The sequence below is a fragment of the Ochotona princeps genome, chromosome 17, assembly GCF_030435755.1.
Source record: "Ochotona princeps isolate mOchPri1 chromosome 17, mOchPri1.hap1, whole genome shotgun sequence".
NCBI lineage: Eukaryota > Metazoa > Chordata > Mammalia > Lagomorpha > Ochotonidae > Ochotona > Ochotona princeps.
In genome coordinates this window covers 28446453-28468254 of record NC_080848.1, presented here as the reverse complement: position 1 = coordinate 28468254, position 21802 = coordinate 28446453, and the positions used below count along the sequence as shown (strand labels likewise).

Sequence of the window (21802 nt, the reverse complement as noted above, 5' to 3'; positions counted from 1 at the left end):
ACAAATAGATTTCTTTTCTTCACTGTCACCCAGAATGCACAATACCCTATATAGAGATGAATTATTTAAATACTGAGTTGAAAAAATAGTTGTAAATCTGGATTTTCTGCATATTTCAAAGGTTCATAATCACTGTGTTATCTTAGTCTCTGAACTATCTCTATTAATTTGGTATCCAAAGCCAAATTTCTTTATTTTAGAAAAATAATCATCAACCATCAAGCATCACCCTTTGAAAACAGACCTGAAAGTGAACAAGCTTAGCAATGTTAGGATCTGCAATGTACATTTGGTGCAACAGACAACAGATAAGGCACTGAACTTCTCGAAGGTTACAGAGCAAATTGTCTTCTCCTTCTTCAGTTCCTTTATTTGGAGTGCTGGTGGTGATAACACTTTGAACATTCCTTAGCAAGCTGTCTGGATTCACACCCTTTGCCTTCTCCTCTTCAGTAGGTAAACAAATCTCTAAGAGAATCTGAACAGCCGCACTATCCTAAAAGGAAACACAACACAATGAACATAAAAGATTTCTGAGAAGTTGGTTTGAAAGCCAAACCTGATTTTCTTGTCATGAGAACAGAGAACCTAAAGCACCTAGTTGCTGAATTAGACACTAGAGAGGTATTTCTAAGAGCAGAGTGAGCAGTATATACAGCAGCAGTTTCTACCTTTGGGAGTCAAAAACTCCTTAAGAAGCTGAAGAAAATTAATTCTATTCTCATAAAAATCAATACATATAAAAAGGCCAGTACTATAGAGCAGCAAACAAAGCTGCAGTCTGCAACACTTGCACCCTGTGTGGGCCCTCACTGGAGTTCCCAGTGCTCCACTTTCTTTAAAAATGTATTAAATCTTATTGAAAACGCAAATATACAGAAAGAAGGAGATACACAGAGAAAGATCTTTCATCCACTGGTTCACTCCACAAGTGACCACAATGGCGGAAACTGAGCCGATCCAAACCTAGAAGCTTCTTCCGGGTCCACCACACAGATGCAGGGTCCCAAGGCCTTGGGCCATCTTATACTGCTTTTCCAGGCCACAGACAGGGAGCTGGATGGAAAGTGGCACACCCAGGACATGAATTATCACCTATATGAGATCCCTGCACATGCAAGAGAGGACTTTGGCCACCAAGCTACTGTGCCAGGACCAGCTGCTTCATTTTCAATCCAGCTCCCTGTGAGCCCCTAGGAAAGCAGTGCAAGATGGTTCTGGTGTTTGGGTTCTTGAACCCACAAGGGAAACCTGGAACAACTCCTGGCTCCCGGCTTTACTCTGAAACATCCTGAGCTGTTGTGTTGCCTGGGCAGTGAACCAGCAAGGAAAGATCTTGCTTTCTCTTTCTCCCTCTCCTTCTCTTTCTCTAATTCTGCCTTTCAAATAAATTAATTTAAAAAAATTATACCATAACCTCGCATTCTACATGCACAACTCAATGTTGTTATAGCCTTGAGTTTCACTTCAGGGAACAATAGCTTGAAGGGGTGATCTACTTGAGGTCCATATATACAAAGAAGAACTATAATCACTCTCATCTAGCAGGAAGACTTCTAAAAGAACATACGACATGCATCTGGGAAAGACAACCATCGCCTGGGAAGAAGGAAACCATTATTTGATCTGAACATTTAAGCACTCTAAGCACTTTATTTATTATCAAGGCTCAAGGAAAATTAGCCTTACTTTACCATCCGCAGGCTTGGATTTGGGAGGGGCCAGTGTTAGATACTGTTAACTGTTTGAGTTTTTGTTCGCAGGCTCTGGAGTCAGAGTGCCTAAATAAATATATAAACTCACACCAATTATTTAATCTTTCTAGGTCACATTTTTCTTACATATAAAAATGAAGAGGATAACACTCTAAATCCCGTAAGTTGGTTGTCAAAATTAAACAAGTTTTATCATGTCACACACCTACATTATTTAAACATGACTACTTTGGCCCGGCACAGTGCCTAGTGACTAAAATCCTTGCCTTGCATGTGTCAGGATCCTGTATGGGCGCCGGTTCTGATCCTAGCAACCCCACTTCCCATCCAGCTCCCCGCTTATAGCCTGGGAAAATAGTCGAGGACGGCCCAATGCACCTGCGTAGGAGACCTGGAAGAAGATCCAGGCTCCTGGGTTTGGACTGGCTCAGCTCCAGCTGTTGCGGCCATTTGGGAAGTATATCAGTGAATGTTAAATCTTCCTGTCAGTCTCTCCTCCTCTCTGTATATTTCACTAATAAAAAGAAATAAAATCTTCAAAAAAAATTTTTTTAAATCTTACCTTTACCAAAAAAAAAGAAAAAGACTATATAAGACCTCAATGAAACTCAATATCATTATAAAACTATTCTACAGTTCTACTGCTCTTATTATCATGTTAATTATATTGCCTGGGATTCTGTCATGTAAGTGCATCTTCTGTTCATATCTGTCTTCACAATTTGATTTTTCTTCCTACTATCTGATTGCAAGAAACATTTGAAACAGGCATTTGCCTCGGTGGGTTAAGGAGACTTGAGGCACCAGTGTCATATCAGGGTACCTAATTCAACTGATCTGCTTTCAGGCTACTTTCCTGCCAACGATCCTGCAAGGCAGCAAACAGTAGTTCAAATACGTGGGTATCTGCCATGTGGAAGAACCAGATGGAGTTCCAGGCTCTTGCCTCACCTTGGCCCAGCCCTGACTATTGCCAGCATTTAGGGGAAAAACTAGGAGAGAGAAGATCACTTCTTCTGTCTTTCAAATACAATGAAAAGAGAGGAAGGAAGACAGGGGAAGGCCAAGGGTTTTTATCTTTGTTACCACTATATGGACAGGCCCTGGAATAGTACTTAGCACACAGTAGATATTCAGTAACAATTTTTGGATGAATGAGTAAACATTTAACTACTATCTCAGAACAGTTACCACAAAGTCTTATCTTTTGTTAAAATATAAGCCTCATGTAAATGGCTACTAAGCTATTAGTATAGATATTACTCCTGATATCAGTAATATAGCCCATGTGATAGTCAAAAGCAAAGGTAACAGCACTATTTTGTAAGATTCTATAAGAAAAGAAGGTGTACACCAGGTCACAAATGTACACGGAGGAGTAATATGCCATCTACTTCATGATTTAAGATTTTTGCTCTTGTTGTTGTTGCAAAGTCAGATATACAAAGAGGAGGAGAGACAGAGAGGAATATCTTTTGTCCGATAATTCACTCCCCAAGTGGCCGGTGCTGCACCAATCCAAAGCCAGGGGTCAGGAGCCTCCTCCAGGTCTCCTACATGGATGCAGGGTCCAAAGGCTTTGGGCCATCCTCGACTGCTTTCCCAGGCCACAAGCAGGGAGTTGGATGGGAAGTGGACCTGCCAGGATTAGAACAGGCGCCCATATGGGATCCCGGGATGTTCAAGGCGAGGACTTTAGCTGCTAGGCCACCATGCTGGGCCCTACATTATGGTTTTCATTAGCAGGGAACCCCTTATCATTTTTTTTTAAAGATTTATTCATTGTATTACAAAGTCAGATATACAGAGGAGGAGAGACAGAGAGGAAGATCTTCCATCCGATGATTTACTCCCCAAGTGAGCCACAACAGGCCGATGCGCGCCGATCCAATGCCGGGAACCAGGAACCTCTTCCAGGTCTCCCACGCGGGTGCAGGGTCCCAAGGCTTTGGGCCGTCCTCAACTGCTTTCCCAGGCCACAAGCAGGGAGCTGGATGGGAAGTGGGGCTGCCGGGATTACAACTGGCGCCCATATGGGATCCCGGGGCTTTCAAGGTGAGGACTTTAGCCGCTAGGCCAAGCTGCCAGGCCCCCCCCCTTATCCTTTTTGACACAATTTACTTAGGTTCCTGCACCCACATGGGAAATCTGCCTGGGCCTCAGGTACCCACTTCAGGCATTTAAGGAATCAAATAATGGATGGGGGGGTGCTCTTTGCTGCTTTTCTCTCTCTCTCTCTCTCTCTCTCTCTCTCTCTCTGATTGCCAAGCAAATTAAAAGAAGAAAAAAAGAGGAATACTTTGTTACTGATAATAAACTTTTCTTCAATAAAATTTACCTGAGCAGCCAATAATGCATTTTTCAGTTCTTCTCTGGTAACTTCTGGGGCATCAGCTTGTCCAACTAAGCCTATTGTGGTATTCTGAGATGGCCTATCTTGCTCTGCTGTTTCCTTCAGATGAGCACTAAGATAGGCTTTAGATGCAAGAAGGTATCCATTCAACATGTGCAGAGTAATATCCATCAGTGGCGGACATCTTAACAAAAAATAAATAAATAAATAAAAGAAAAATGCATAACAAACAACATTAACTTGTAAAGAAACCACAATATGATCAATCCAATGTAAATTTTTAAAAACTTGAATACCACATTGTAGTAACTTTTGCCACAAAATCATTCTCTAAAATAAAATTTGACACATATTTCTTAATTCTCTACATGTGGAGATTATATGGTTATCTATTTCACCTTATCATCTGAAACCAAAGTATCCTTAAATTCTAGAGAAAAGCCATCCTTTTTTTTTGTAGAAAATGACACTTGGAGTAAAACTCTAACGAAGGAGCCCATAAACCCGTCCTCAAGGAGTCATACATAGACAGGATACTACAACCCTGAGCAGGACAGCCACATGCTACCTCTCAGTGACTGAGTCTGATGCCGATCTTTGGCTTCTGACTCCAGTTTTCTGCTAACATGGGAAGACAGCAGTGACAGTCAATGTCACTGGATTCCTGAAATACAATACGGCATGGCCTCCAAGTTCATCATGCAACATCTGGGTTACAAACCAAGGATCATACTGCTGTCTGCTTTCTATCTATGTCTGTCTCTCCACAACCTCTCAAATAAGTTTTTTGGCAAAAAACATGAATCAAGGCTGGCACCATGGCATAGTACATAATACACCTGCAGTTTCAGCATCCTATAAGGCCACTACTTCAAGCACAGGTTGTAGCCACTTGGGAAGTACACTAGAAGACGGAAGATCTCTCTCCGTATGTCTCTCCTTCTCTCCATAAATCTGCCTTTCAAATAAAACTAAACAAATACTTTAGAAAGTTAAAAAGAGGCCACCAACAGGTCAAGTTACTGCCTGCAAGGCCAGCATCCCCTATGGGTGCTAGTTTTTGTCCTAGCTGCTCCAGTTCTGATTCAACTTCCTGTAATAAGCCTGGAAAAGCAGCACAAGATGGTCCAATGGAGACCTGGAAGAAGCTCATGGTGCCTGGCTTCATCCTGGCCCAGCACTGGCTACTGCAGCCATCAAAGATGTGAATCAGCAGATAGAACATTCTCTCCCACTCACTCACTGTCTCTCCCTCCCTTCCTTCCTCTCTGTAACTCTGCCTTAAATTTAAATAAATAGAGCCTATGAAACTGTCACATAATGCAAAATAATTAATTTTTTAAAAATTTAAATAAATAAATAAATAAGCAAATTCTATTACTCATAACATGAAAATTGGAATACAATATTCTTTCAATTCCTGTTTCTTCTTTGGAGCAAGACAAGAGTGGTTCCAAGAGTGGCTCATGACTTAACAAAAACATGTTTCTAAGCCTCAGATTCCTCACCTGTAAAATGGATGAGGAAAGGCTGTTACAGATTAAAATCAAGTAAGATAAAAATAGACATGCACTAAATGTAAAAAAGCGAAGCAATGGACCCAGCGTGGTAGCCTACTGACTGAAGTCCTTGTCTTGCATGCACCAAGGGCGCCAGTTCATGTCCCAGCTGCCCCACTTCCAATCCAGCTCCCTGTTGAAGGCCTGGGAAAGCAGCAGAAGATGGCCCCAAACCTTGGGATCCTGCAGCCACATGGCAGACCTGGACGAAGCTCCTGACTCCTGGCTTCAGATGACCTCAGCTCCAGCCACTGTGGCCACTTAGGGAGTGAACCAACAAATAGAAGATATTTCTGTCTCTAATCTCTGTAAATCAATCTTTCCAATAAAAATAAATAAATCATATATTAAAAAAGAGGAGTACTTCTGAAAGTGCACATTAAAGGAAACTGACACCTTTATTTTGATGCAAACAATTGTTGAAATCCATCAAAACAAGAATTTTAAACTTTCACAAAAAATGGGGGCTGGTGCTGTGGCACAATATTTAACATGTTGCCTAGTACATCAGCATCCACCAAAGGAGGTTATGATTCCAGACTCTACTCTGATTCTGACACAACCTCCTGCCAATGCTCATCCTGAAAGGCAGAAGGTAGTGGCTCAAATAAGTCAGTCCCTCCTATCACATGGGAGAGTTGGACAGAATTCTGTGCTGGCCTCTGCCTGGCTCCGCCTGAGCAAGTGTAGGCATTTGGGGAGTGAGTCAATGATGGAAGTTCAACCTTTCTTTCTCTCAAAGCCATTCTGCTTTTCAATTAAATAAATAAATAAAACTTTTTAAAAAGCCGTGAAACCAATGGGTGTTGCAGTCCAGTCTGGTTCGGCCCTTACATCAACCAGTGGGAGCTGCAGCCTAGTTGGGGCGACCCACAATAACCCCCACCAGACCGCCCCCTACCCTGGTTTGCCAGTATGTGTAGCAGAAGACCAATCTGTCCCCCATCCCATTTGGCTCTGGACTGCAACACCCATTGGTTCCAGTGCAACTCGGGACTGAAAACAGAACCAACCCAGCAATTGCAACCACCAGCTGATTAGGGTGATGGACTGTGCCGGGCCCTGTGCTTGCTAGAACATACAAGCAACTAATCTGGGAATACCTCAAAGTATCTTTGGAGATCTCCCCACTTGAACTGCTGGACTCAGAATTCTAACCAAGAAAAGACAGAAGACAGAATAGGACAATCATTCATCTCAGCTACATGTTGGCAGCGAAATATGGGACAAATGGAGACTTCATGATGGACCATATCAATCAGTGGACCACCTCATCGAGCGAAACTGGCAGTGACTCATAACTGGAGAACTATTAACTCCACTTGAGCACATATCTCAGAGCATGCCCCACATCCGGGACTTGGGGTGGGCGGGAAACCGGGTGGGGCTTCTCCCTCAATATCCCCTTTTACCTCAGATACATGATGGAAACAATATGGACATAATAGCATTGCCCACCTCCCTATCCCCCTGAACCTTTTTTTTTTTTTTTCTCTTTCTTGTTTTTCCTTCAACTATAGTTAACTATGTAAAGATTGTCAACAACAATACAATAAAATGGATTATAAAAAAAAAAAAAAAAAAAAAAAGCCGTGAAAAATAATATGAGAAAACTACGTAGGATTTCAACATTTTCTTGCACAAAAATAAATTTATCTTTTAATTTCATTTTTCATAAATTACTTAAAAAACCTTTGTTTTTACTTGAAAGGCCAAGAAACAGAGAGGAGAGACAGAGAAGGAGATCTTCCACCCACTGGTTCACTCCCCAAACAGCGAGAGTGGCCAGAGCTGGGCCAGTTTGAAGCCTGGGAGCAGCAGCTTCTTCCAGGTCTCCCACATGGGTGCAGAGGCCCAAGCTGGGCCATCCTCTGCTGCTTTCCCAGACCATACGCAGGTAGCTGAACAGGAAATGGAGCAGCTGGGACCTGAACCAGCCCCACAGGTGGAGGCCTAGCCTACTATATCACAGCACAAACCACTTTCATGAACTTTTTCAAGTATTCTCCCAAAGTTCTTAAGTATACACAGTATAAACAGAACACAAAAATTCACACAAGGTCACATTAACTAGCTACCTGCAAGAATATTCAGATACAATTTCTTCAGGCTTTTTTTTGTTTTGTTTTACTCCAAAATACAGTTCCATAACAAAAATGAAACTCACATGGCACATACCTGTGTACCCTCTGATCACACCGTAGGACAATGAGAGGATCTATCATCAGGTCATTCTGAGTGTATTTTTGTTGTCGTACAAACTTTATCGAAGGCTGAAGTGCATTTACTGTCATTACCCACAACCTAATAAAGAAAAGATCAAATATGCTAAGCAACTATTATAATTGAAGTCTGTTGTCATACAGTTTTTTTGTATTTTAGAAAGTCATATTCAGGAAAAAAATGAGAAACCAAGTATAAATAAATCATGAAAAAATGAAAAATTACAGCTATCCAATCTAGTACTATACCGCTGAAACAAATGAAGACAAAATAGTAAACACAATGTTATGCTAAAAATATTCACACCTATAAAGGAATAACCATGACACAGAAACTAAAAAGAAAAGAAAAGAAAATGAAAACTGCAGTTACGCCACACATGTTCTATGACTCTGGAAGTCACTAAGGTGCTCTGGACTCACCGCTCATCTGCAGTGCGCGAGCAATGCAACCTCTGTAAGTGAGGCAGTGTTATCCCAACATTTGGAATTTCCTGTGTCCCAAAGATGTAAGCCCTGAATCTATACCTACCATCACTGTCACAATGTGACGGGCTACTTCAAAAGTAGATAACAATAAAGTTTAAAACGTGGTTACTAAACTGACACCCAACAGAAAAATAACCAATGTGAAAGTAACCTGATATCACAGTAAAACCCAAGAAACCACTTGCCCAGGTCACACAAATCTTCTCAAGCACAAATATGCATGGACAACCAAGAACCATCAGACACTAAAAAAATTTTTTTAAACCTTAAAATATAAAAACAGAAAAAGAAAACACCCAAGATATAGAAAACATAGGGAAAAATATTTTAAAATATCATTAATATCGTTAAAGAACAGACAAATCCATGCGTGAAACAAAAGGCATTTAAAAGTACTCAGAGGTGGCTAGTGCAGTGTCATAACATGTAAAGCCACTGATTGCAACACTGGCATCCTATGTATATAGCAGTCAGTGTCGCAGCTGTTCCACTTCCAATCCAGCTTCCTGCCAGTGGCTGGGAAAGCAATGTAATGAAGCAACTGTCTGGAGCCCTGCCACCTGTGAGGGAGACCCTGAAAAAGCTCCCGGCCATAAACTGGCCCAGCCCTAGGAGGGGTGTGAAAACAAAAATAAAAAATTAAAATTGAAAAAAGAATAGCTCTAATTTCTCTGTTTCTTTACATACAATTCTGACCTTCAATAAACAAATATATATCTTTAAAACAAAAAAATGGAAGCAGGTAGCATTACAATGACAGCATCCCATATGTAAACATCATTTTGAGTCCCAGCTGCCCCTCTTCCAATGCAGCTCCCTACTAATATGCCAGGGAAGCAGTAGAAGATAGCACAAGTACTTGGGCCTCTGCCACCCACACAAGAGACCTAGATGGAACAGACATTGTCCAACAGTCAAAATACCACTTGAGGCACCCACACTTCACATCAGAATGCCTCCTGGAGCCACAGCGGTTCCATTTCTAATCCAACTTGGATCTCATCTGAGACGGCAAATGATGGATCAAATACTTGGGATACTGTCACCTACAAGGAAGAGCCTGATGGACCCTGATTTCAGCCTGGCCCAGTCCTGGCTATTACAGTCACTACAAGAGTGAGCCAGCAATGGAAGCTCTCTTTCAAATAAATTCAAAAATAGATCTTTAAAAGATAGGTGCTGATGCAGTTTGACAGCAGGCAGTGGCCCCGACCCCCTCCTCTCTTGAGGGCACAGGAAAAAAAAAACAAAAACTGAAACATTTGTCCCACCTACCTTCATCCATGCCTGACACTCCCCATCTTAACTGAAGGCACACATGGACCCGCATTCCTCTCAATCATGAAAGCAGTATTAAAAAGAAAATTTAAAAATAGAGAGATATGGGTAGGCATTGTGGCACAGTGGGCTAAGCTTCCACTTAGGATAAGTATATTGCACACAAAAGCATTAGACTGTCTCTCTACCTCATCCTCTGTTACTTTGCCTATCAAATAATTAAATATTTTTTTAAAGATTTATTTATTTTATTACAAAGTCAGATATACACAGAGGAGGAGAGACAGAGAGGAAGATCTTCCATCCGATGATTCACTCCCCAAGTGAGCCGCAACGGGCCGGTGCGCGCCGATCCAATGCCGGGAACCAGGAACCTCTTCCGGGTCTCCCATGCGGGTGCAGTGTCCCAATGCATTGGGCCGTCCTCCACTGCTTTCCCAGGCCACAAGCAGGGAGCTGGATGGGAAGTGGAGCTGCCGGGATTAGAACCGGCGCCCATATGGGATCCCAGGGCTTTCAAGGTGAGGACTTTAGCCGCTAGGCCACACCACCGGGCCCAAATAATTAAATATTTTTAAGAATTTGTTTAAGATTTTTTTATAGGAAAGGCAGATATACAGAGAGGAGAGACAGAAAGATCTTCTGTCTGCTGATTCACTCCCCAAGTAGCTGCAACATCCAGAGCTGAGCCAATCCAAAACCAGGAGCCAGGAGCTCCTTCTGGGTCTCCCACATGAGTGTAGGGTCCCAAAGCTTTGGGCCGTCATTGACTGCTTTCCCAGGCCACAGGCAGGGAGCTGGAAGGGAAGTGGGACAGCCAGGACACAAGCTGGCGCCCATATGAGATCCCAGTGGATACAGAGGAGCATTTAACCACTACACTATTGCACCGGGCCCTAAGCAAATAAATCCTCACAAAAACGGTAAGACTCCGACAAGACAAATCCAGTATTCCAATTTCTAGATCTGACCGGGTGTCAATGATGCAATTAGAAGACACCCACTAAGGAAGTAATCCAGCATTCTCCAAATATTGCTGCACACTGGAACCACCTAAGGAATATTTTCAAGAACACTAATGTAGTTACTGATTTAACTGGCATGAGTTGCAACCCGTAAATTAGAAGTCTTGAAACAATCCATTTGATTAAATACATATCAAAATTTAGAAGTCACAATAATCTTGTCATAGAAAAATAAACAATTCTAAAAGTGCCTCCTCAAAAAATTTAGAACTACTAAAATGATTATTTTTTTGTTTATGTGAATGGTACAATTACAGAGAGAGGAAGAGCTAGAGAGAATCTTCTACCCCCAAATGGGACTGTCCTAGGCGGCAGCTTAACCCACTGCAGTACAGTGCTCAACCACTTCTCTATTTCTTCAGATAGTTTATTCCTTTCCTTAATATTACAACTCTTTCATCACATTTTTTTCCAAAAATTAAAATTAGACTTTTGAATAGTATCCCTGCTATACATTTATCTATCAATGGACCAAAAGCCTGAACTTACCTTCTGGGCATCACAGTATTAAGAACCATCCATAACTTATTGACCGTTTGGAGAATTCTCCGGGGGACCCCTGAATTCAACAGCTGACTCATGTTGGATGTTAACACTTCCGCATATGGTATGAGCTCACTGGCCGACAGCAGAGTCAAGTGTTCTACAATTTGCATCACTTGCGTGTAACTGACTGAAACAGCTGAAAATGCTAAAAACAAAGTGAATGTAACGATCAATCTAAATTCCATATGCTTACCAAGCAGGTAATAATACTATCCTCTCAGAATATAGGCCATATAAATCAAGAAAACTGCTTCTAAAAAGGAAAAGTCTCAAAGCTAGCTACAGTTTTGACTAAGCTTACACAACGGACTTTAAGAAAAATTTATGGGAACGCAGTTTTTATTCCATAAAGAACAAAAAAAGTTTTTTAATTCCACTAGTGACACAGATATTCATCTTATTTTCTTGTTGATTCAGACTGACTATAAAAAGAAGATGGGGACTAGAGGGACAGGCAGGTAGCATTGTGACAGGGTAGATTACAGTGCTTAAAACATCAGCATCCAATAGCACTTCCAATCTGGGTCCCTGTGAATGGCCTGGGAAAATAACCGAGGAGGGCCCAGTACTTGGGCCACTATACCCATGTGGAAGACTAAATGAAATTCCAAAATCCTGGCTTCAGCCTGGCCCAGTCCCAGCCACTGCAACGACTTGGGAAGTGAATCGGGGATTGAAAGAGTTTTCTCTCTTCATCTATCCCTCTTCTCTCTCAGCCTCACCACCTTTGAAACAAAATAACTTGGAAAAACAAAAAAGGACACAAGCAGGAAAATACATCAAACAAAGCATTGCTTTTCGCAGTTAAAACTTTGACAGTTAAAATTTTTAAAAGGTTCAGACTTCTTTATATTTTATTCCACATGATCCCTTCATTGTATGTAGGCATCCAGTAGATTACTACTATTACTAAAAAATATCTAGCTCTGCACTCTCCGATTCAGCAGCTACTAACCCATGTGGCTTTTGAGTATCTGAAAAGCAGCCATTCGAAACTAAGGTAACATAAATACTAAACACATACCAAACTGCAAAAGCTTATACAGGGGAAATACATTTCAATTTTTATATTAGCTACATGATGAAGTAATAAGTTGGATATAACCCATTAAATAACTATTCAAGTTAACTTGGCCTATTCTTATTTATTCAAGTAGGTACTAGAAAGTGTATAATGTGGCTCACATACTTCTATAAAAAAAACCCTGCAGCATTACCCTTTAACAGTAAGCATACTGCTCTTTTTTTATTTCATTTTTTTTCGAAACAGCTTTTGATTTTCCTAAAACACGTATTACCTTTGTAGTGACACAACATAGAATCTATGAAGGAAAAGATACAAGCATTTATCAGAAACAAATGGTTAAAATTCCTTAAACTCAAAGAAAACTATTTAAGATAATTATTAAGTTACTATATGCCCAGGAAAATGCTGCAGGATGAGGAGATCGTTATAAGTCCAGCATCTCAAAGGAGTGTCAATGTACTTTACCTTCTTGAAGTTGTTTAGGAGAGTGGCTTTTGGCATTATTAGTCAGGAGCATTCGCCTTAACAGAGCATCAGTCCCTGTGATTTCCTCTTCACAGATCCAATCATCCACAATACATAAATGTGGGTAGTTAGTTGCAAGTAGACGTAGCAAAGCTGAATGCAACCCTTGAAAATTTACAGCACGTCAATTGGATTGTCTATTTCAAACAATAGAATCTTCCCCAACCCTTTATCAGAAGCTGTGGAACACAGGCCTTAAAATATGCACTTCAACTGGTTATGATCTGTACCACTGTAACAATATGGAGGAATTCAATATGGGGGAAGGGTTTGCAGAGGGGCTGGGGGAAATCCCAGAGCCTATGAAACTGTGTCATAAAATGATATTAAAAAATAAATAATAATAATAATAATTTTTTAAAAAGAATATGCACTTCATTTTTAAAAGACTAATTTATTTAGGATCAGGATTGCGGGTGGTGAGTGAAGCTGCTGCCAACACCACCACCATTTCATATAGGTACCATATGGCCAGCTCAAATCCAGGTAGCATCCCTTCAATCCACCTCCCTGCTAAACTACCTAGGAAAGCAGCAGGAGAAGGCTCAAATGCTTAGGCCCTGTCTCCATGCGGAAAACCAGCATGAAACTCCTGCTTCCTGGATCCTGGCCCACTCCTGGCTGTAGGGGCTATTTGGAGAGTGAATCAGGGATAGAAGATATTGCTGTTATTCTGCCTTCCAAATAAGTACACCAACTGTAAAATATGTACTTTTTAAAAAAAGATTTATTTATTTATATTGGAAAGTCAGATATACAGAGAGGAAGATCTTTCGTCCGATGATTCACTCCCCAAGTGACTGCAACGGCCAGTGCTGAGCCGATCCAAAGGCCAGGAGACAGAAACCTCCTCCAGGTCTCCCATGCAGGTGCAGGGTCCCAAGGCTTTGGGCCATCTTCGACTGCCCTCCCAGGCCACAAGCAGGGAGCTGGATGGGAAGTGGAGCTGCCAGGATCAGAACCAGCACCCATATGGGATCCCGGCGCATTCAAGGCGAGGATTTTGGTTGCTAGACCACCACACAGGGCCCGAATATGTGCTTTTTAAGTGCATATACCACAGCTTGACTTTCTATAGATCAAAAACATTTGATGAGTGGACATTTGATGTGATGATTAAGTTGCCCCATGGGACACCCAAATTTCACATATGAGGCCTGATTCCACTTTTGATGTACTTTCCTGACCATGCTTACACAGGAAGGCATAAACAATGGCTTAGGTGCTGCTGTTCTGGACATTTGTGAAGTCAACCAGCAGATACAAAGCCTACCCTACCACTCCCCTCCCACCCCTACCTTTCAAATAAAATGAAAATTTTAAAAAACTGAAACATAAAAAAAGGAAGATTGGGTTAAGTGATCTCTAAGGCGTCTGAGATGTAATCACAGAAACAGATTCACAAAGCTGGAACAATTTTAAGTGTTAGTCCTGTTTTCCTAGAAAAAGTACCTGGATATCTGTAAATTCACAGGGAATATCTATGAAATTTCAATGAGAAAATAACTGATCACTAGTACAAAACTGAAAACAGCTGTGGTCTTTTCGACTGAGGTGTGGTTTACAGAAATGGATTGAATTTTTCATACTGAGCATTTATTATTCATTTTATGACATTATAAACAAAATATATTTAATAGTTTTAACATAAAGAACAAATAAAGTAAATATACCTCCCAACTCCTGCTGCAGCCCTTGAGCCTGTCGAATAAGGAATTTGATAGGAATCTGATCCATCAGAGAAGAAGAGTACGATTTGGGCTTTCTTTGCATAGCAGCTGTCAGTCAAAAAATACAAAGTGTAACATAAATAAAGTGTCAGGACAATAGAAACCTTAACCTTCAACTCAAAAGGGAACAAAAACAAGATTGACTTTTAATTCATGTAATCTGTGAATACAGCATATAAAAGTCACAAAATCACTACCAAACAGTAGACACACAAAAAGAGCAGGAACATGCCAAACGGTTGAAATTCAAACAAGTGATGAGAAGTAGCCTAGTAAGTGATAGAAACCACATACAGTAGTGTCCACTAAAAGAATCATTCAGTCAATATTTCACCAAATGTAGTCAGACATCATGAACACAGTCATGAACAAGGCTCAGAATTTCCACATTCTTGATCCAACCACACTAGCCATGACAGAGGTGACTCAAAGAGAGCTAGTCAGTATGAACCAGCCATATAAACTCCACCTCAACCTCTTACAACTCATACTTCAGCCAACAGGTTAATTCTTAAGGAAAAAAAATATCAATCAGTGCCCTACTCATACTTTGTTCAATATCTACTAAGAACAATTTCCCTGCCTTCGGCTCCTCATATCTTTAATTAAGCCACCAGCATGCAGCCGTGTCTGCAGCTCTACACTGAACCCTTCACTGCACCCTAAATCACACAGACGAAAGGTCCTTGCCAGTCAACATTACCTTTGCAGGTCCCACCTCTCTTGTATTCTACAAATCTGGAATCCTAATCTCATTCACTGTACTTCTATACAGCATAAATACATGAGGTTCTCATCACAGTGAGATGAAAACCTGAAAAGGCCACATCCAACATACTATTTTTCAAACCACAATATGTAATGTACAGCTTTCAAAAAATTCTTTTAAATGAAAGGTACAGGAAAATACACATACACGCAGAGGGAAGGAGAGCTCCCATCTGCTGATTCACTCCCTAATAACTCTCAACAGCCTGGGATGACACAGGGCCAAAGCCTGAAGGCCAGACATAGCTCAGGTATCCCACATCAGTACCAGAGACCTAAATCCTTGAATCACCACAAGCATCTTCCAAGGAATGCATTAATAGGAAAATGGATTCTGGAAGTGGATCCAGACAAGAACCCAGGTACTACAATGTAGAATACAAAGAACTTAACCACTGGGTTAAATGCCTGCCCAACATTTTCGTAGGCTGAGGAGAAGTATATAAACTCAACAGTTACAACAAATGTTAAAAATCACTGGGAAGTAGCATTATATTCTTAGAATTGTATCTAGGGATTGGTTGAATCTGCTTTGCCTATTAGCATCACATTAATATGAGTATCAATGAGAATTCTGTTACAGTAATTATCACATATTTGCTATGACCCTGAGAATACAAAATATTAAATTCCTTTAAATTAATTAATTAATTGCATCTTTACAGACCATAAGCTTTTGACTAGCTACTCTCCCTTACAAATTAGTAAGCTGGGCCCTGCACAGTAGCCTAGTACCTAAATCCTTGCCTTGTATTCCCAAAGATCCCATATGGGCACCAATTCATATATTGGCTGCTATACTTCCCATCCAGCTCCCTGCTTCTAGCCTGGAAGGGCAGTAGAGGACGGCCCAAAACTTGAAGTCCTGCACCCGCATAGAATACCTTGAAGAAGCTCCAAGTTCCTGGCATAGGATCAGCTCAGCTCCAACCAACACAGCCACTTGGGGAAAGGACTAGAAGACAGAAGATCTTTCTCTCTGTCCTTCTCTCATGTAAATCTGACTTTCCAATAAAAACAAATAAACCATAAAAAATTAATAAACTAAGATCCTGCTTTATCTATCTTTTATACACTGGGTAATGGTATGTCAGGGAGCAGGTATTTGGCCAGGTGAAGTTGCCTGCTGGGATGCCTATGTCCCATATCAAAGTACCTGGGCTGGGTTCCCAGCTAGCTCCTAATCCTACTTTCCAGCTAATGGCAGACCATGACAGCACTGAGGTTTCAAGCAGTTGAGCTCCTATCACCCACATGGGACAACCAGATCCTGATTCCTGGCTTCTAGCTTCAACTTTTCTTCTTTCCCCCTAAGCTGCCGTGGCTTGACAAATGGGAAGTAGATGCGAACCCTTTCGTCAGTCTCTATTGGCCTCACAAATAAACATATAAAGAAATAATTAAAGATTTATATTTATTTTTCTTTGAAACTTAGATCTACAGAGAGGAGGAGAGACTAACAGAAAGATCTTCCACCCGCTGGTTCACTTCCCAAGTGGCCGCAACAGCTACAGCTGAGCCAAACCAAAACCAGGAGCCAGGAGCCACCTCCAGGTCTCTCATGTGGATACAGCGTTCAAAGGCTTTGCGCCATCCTCAACGACTTTCTCAGGCCACAACCAGGGAGCTGGAAGAGAAGTGGAGCAGCCAGGATATGAACCAGCGTCCATATGAGATTCTGTGATTGCAAGGTGAAGATTTAGCCACTGAGCTGTCCTGTACCAGGCCCAAGAAATAATTTTTTAAATGCATTATAAGGCAGATAAAAGAATAGTTCCAGATTTGGGGGACAACATGGGCATGCATCCTTCTCAACTGCATAGACAATATTGAAAAGAAAATAAAAAATCTGGACATTAAAAGAATAGGTTACAGGTTCCAACAGTCAAATCCTGGTTCCAGTATTTCCTACCTAGGAAAGTTATCTCAATCTGCTGTAAATATCTCTCTTGTAAAAATAAAGACAACCACCACCTATCTCACAGAATGCCTGTGAGGGTCGGCCTGACCTACAACCCAAAGAGTATTTTGGTAGTGCGTGGCACACAGCAAGAACTCAAATATTAGGCAGTCTAAGGTCACGGTCTGCAAGATGAGCTTCGGGTGAAATATCAGAAAGCAAGTGTCTGGACCTATGAAGCCCAAAATTATGTCCTCAAACTATTTTCACAGTTCCATCAGAGAACTGGTAGCCCATGAAGCCAACCAAGAGTAACGATTTCTTTTTTTTTTTTAAGATTTATTTATTTTATTGGAAGTAAAATAAATTTTATATTTTATTGTATAGAGAGGAGGAGAGACAGAGAGCAAGATCTTCCGTCCGATGATCCACTCCCCAAGTAGCCACAACGGCCGGTGCTGAGCCGATCTGAAGGGAGCCTCTTGCAGGTCTCCCACGCTCCATTTCTAATTCAGCTCCCTGTTTGCGGCCTTGGAGGGCAGTAGAGAACAGCTCAAGTCCTTGGGCCCCTGCATCCACATGGGAGCCCAGAGGAAGCTCATGGCTTTGAATCAGCTTAGATCTAGCCATTGCAGCCACTGGGGAGCGAATCAGCTGATTCAGACTTCTGTCTCTCTTCTCTCTGTAAATATGCCTTTCACATAAAAGCAAATAAATCTTTAAACAAAACAAAACAAAACAAAAAACCTGTCTCCTCTGTCTCTAGTGTATTTCCTCCTTTTGAATGCACTACATCAGGCTTTCATCCTAACACTCCACCAGGAAAAATGTAATGGCCAAATGATCCCTAGCAAGCTATACATAGCTGTTACCTAAGCCTCAATTCTGTCTACCAAGATCATTTGACATCAGGGATCACAATCTTCCCTTTTAGACATTCTTCTGTTGGCACAGAGGGTATCCCACATCCTCCTGATTTTCCTTCTGTACTCCATCCCCTGGTAAGCTCACTTATTGTGTATGAATTTAAATATCACACATGTTAAAGAGTTTCAAAGCATCTGTGGCAATACCGCCCTTAACTTCCAGGCTACATGTGCAGCTGCCTGTGCAATATGGCCACTTGGAAGTCTGGCATGTCAGTATGTTCAAATTTAGCTCCTATTCTCATTACAAATGTGGTCTACCTGCAGGCTCCCTCTCTTAAGATTTGACTTATTTATTTTGGAAGGTGGAAAGAGAGAGCAGAAAGGGGAGAGAGGGAAGAGAGAGAGAGAAAGAGAGAGAGAGAGACAGAATCTCCCATTTACTGGTTCATTCCCTAAATAGTCCCAAGAGCCACGACTGTGCCAGGCCAACGCCAGAAGTCAGGAACTCCATTTAGACCTTCTACATACGTGATGGGGTCCAGTGCTTGGGTTATCATCTGCTGTCTTCCCAAGCACAGCAGCAGAGAGTTAAAGCAGAGCAACCAGGACTCAAATTACACTCCAATACAGGATGTCAATGTCCCAAGTGGCAGCTTAACGTGCCACATGTAGCACAATGCCAGCTCCCTCTCTTTTAAGCTCAAGTTGAAACTCTGAGTCACTCTTCACTGCTTGGTCTCACATTTAACCCATTAAGTAAAAACTAAGGGTGCAGCACTGTGGCACAGAGGTTAAGCTGCTGTCTCCAGTGCTGGCGTCCCATATACTGACAGAGTCAAGACTCAGTTGCTCTCCTTCCAATCCAGCTCCTTGTTAATACCTAGGAAAGCAATGGAGGACCACTCAAGCAGTTGGCCCCTGCGCCAATATGAGGCTACTGGCCTCAGACCAGTCCAGCTCCAACAACTGCAGCCATTTGCAAAGTGAATCAGCTAATAGAAGATCACTCTCTCTCTGTTCCTATCTACATAACTTTGCCATCTAAATAAATAAATCTTTAAAAATAAATAAACAATAACAATTAAGCTGTATTTGGTTCCCTACTAACAGTAATCAGTGCCCCGAATTCTTCCCTAGAATACCTCTCAGTATGGCATTCCTTTAGTATCTATTTATAAAATCAAATTTCTCTTATTCACAGAATCCACTCTCCATATATGGATAAAAATGAGACATTACCTAATGCTTATTATTAAACCATCTTTTCCCTAATATAACAAAGACTGTAATAATAGTCACAGGATATCATGTGTACAACCACAAAATCATAATCAGAAAAAAAGCAACTGAGAATTCACAATATATTTACAATATACTCATAATATATTTAAAATATATTTCACACAAAAAGAAACTGATTTTCCAAATATTGAAAATCAACTTCAATTTACAACTTTTTAAAAATATGATCACTCAGCTGTGGAAAAACCACCAGCCTTACAAGAATTTTCCTCGTAATATATACTCAATGGCAACATTTTTAATATTTGTTTTTCCTTCAAATGTGAAAAATAGGGCCTTTGTTGTGGTACAGCAGTAAGCCACTGCTTCTAACCCCAGCATCCTATACTTGAGGTCCAGCCTCTCCAGTTTCAATTCAGCCTCCTGCTAATGCACTTGGGAAGGGTGCAGAGGATGGCACAAACGTTTGCCCCTTGCCAACCATATGGGAGACCCAAATGGAATTCCTGGCTCTTGGCTTCTGCCTGGCCCAGACTTGGCTATTGTGGGCATTTAGGGAATGAACCAGCAGACAAAGAGAAGGTATCTCTCTTTCTTTCCCTATCACTCTTTCAAATAAATACATAAATTCTTTTTTTTTTTTTTTTAAAAAGATTAGGGCCTGGCATGATGGCCTAGTAGCTAAATCCTTGCCTTGCACGTGCCAGTATCCCATATGAGTGCTGATTTATATTCTGGATGCTCTACTTCCCTTCCAGCTCCCTGCTTGTGGCCTGCGAAAGCAGTAGAAGACAGCCTTGAGACCCTGCACCTGCGTGGGAGACCAAGAAGAGACCAAGAACAGACCAAGAAGCTCTGGCTTCAGATCGGCTCAGCTCCATTTGTTGAGGCTATTTGGGGAGTAAACCAGTGGATGGAAGATCTTCCTCTCTCTCCTTTCTATAAATCTGCCTTTCTAATAAAAATAAACAAATCTTTAAAAAACAAAAAAAAGCTTAAAATACATGCAATGAATAAGCCCATACACAGGTAAATTTTCTTTTACAAATACAGGAAAACATACTACTTATTTTGGTATCTCACATACTAACTCTGACGTTCAGATAAAATAAGAAGTAGCTAAGTTTGAAAATCCACTTCAGTAATAATTTTAATGGCATAAGGAAAATATTCAACTTTTCTTTTGCTTCCAACAAGGTTATTAATGCTCAAATTAATGGGAAAAAATCAGGGTAACAACAGAAAGCAAGCAGAAATTTAACTTACAACTCCTTCACATTTATCTCAACTTTAATTTAATGAATGAAGCCACGAAAATCGTCAGACTGCAGACAGTTCAGTCATCTATTAACTGAGCCTGCTGAAGCAAGACTGAGTCCTAAGCAGTGGTTGTGTGCCCACATACAGTTTTACTTACCTATCAAATATATAAGCTTTACAGTGAAAGGATTATAAAATGCTGCTGGAGCTCATTAAAATACTTGCCCTTATTTTATCCTAACAACTTGCAAAGTAACAAATTACAAGCAAATCAAATGAACTTTCAGCAGAACCACTGCCCTGCCCTGCACAGAACTTACCTAAAGTCTTGGTGTTTGCCAGTAGAGCCTCTTCGTAAGACAGTACGTAGTAGAGCACCAAAAGCTGCGCTGTGATACTGTAACGCTGAGGAAGGCGCACGTTGTCCCCCTGCAGGAAGCATTGCAAACACTTGAAAACACTCTTCGGTCTTAGGAGGGCTGTTTGCTTGGGGTTTGGATTTTATTGAAAATAAAACCATCAAAATGAACTATCACGTTATGTGCTGCAAGCTTGTGTAAAATGGGAGATACGAACACACTACACTCAAAGAGACAACATGCAGCTTAAATGAAAACTGTGAAGGTATGGAGATGAAAGACAAAATGCTTGGCCTTTAAGACAGCACAGACTTCAGTTACCACTCAACATCGTTTTTAATAGACAGCTTCTGGTAGGCTTACTCAAGTCTCAAATGCAATCTGATATTACCATGAGGAAAGTACCTCCTAAGTAAGATATGCTGTTAAATATCTAGTAATATTAACTACTCAGTTTCTAAATACATGTGCTAAAAACTACAGCTTTCTCACTTCTAACAGAGTAAAACATACTCATCAAATTGTCCAGCCATCTGGGCTGGTACAGCAGTGTAGCATGCTAATCCTCTGCCTTCAAGCACCAGCATCCCACATGGGCACCAGCTCAAGTCCCAGCTGCTTCAACACTTCTGGTTCATTTCACTGCTAACGGCCTGGGCAGGCAGCAGAGGATGTCCCAAGGCCTTAGGCCCCTGTATCCACAGGAGACGCCTGGAGAAAGCTCCTGGTTCCCAACTGAGGACCAACCCAACTCTGGCCATTGCGGCCATCTGAGGAGTAGGCTAGAGCATAGGTCTCTCTCTGTGTAACTCAAGTAAAATAAATAAATCTGAAGAAAAAAGAAAAGATTCAGAAATGAGCCTTGGGTATTTCTTAGATTCCTGGTAAGTTTCACAAAGCTTTGTTGAACATGTTACATGCCCACAATCCTCATT

General features: G+C 41.1%; 1 protein-coding gene across 2 annotated transcripts in view; it reads right to left on the bottom strand.

Moving 5' to 3' along the window:
- Window positions 1-21802, bottom strand: part of INTS2 (integrator complex subunit 2) — a 50413-nt gene that overhangs the window by 4362 nt on the left and 24249 nt on the right. Inside the window, exons 15-21 of one of the 2 annotated variants that reach the window (XM_004590955.4) lie at window positions 20829-20937; window positions 14413-14517; window positions 12680-12844; window positions 11131-11332; window positions 7806-7931; window positions 4054-4252; window positions 245-496 (exon numbers count right to left, since the gene is read on the bottom strand). In XM_004590955.4, the coding sequence (XP_004591012.1) occupies window positions 245-496; window positions 4054-4252; window positions 7806-7931; window positions 11131-11332; window positions 12680-12844; window positions 14413-14517; window positions 20829-20937 (1158 nt within the window). The remainder of the gene's footprint in view (window positions 1-244; window positions 497-4053; window positions 4253-7805; window positions 7932-11130; window positions 11333-12679; window positions 12845-14412; window positions 14518-20828; window positions 20938-21802) is intronic. The other variant, XM_058675647.1, reaches the window with a different exon arrangement.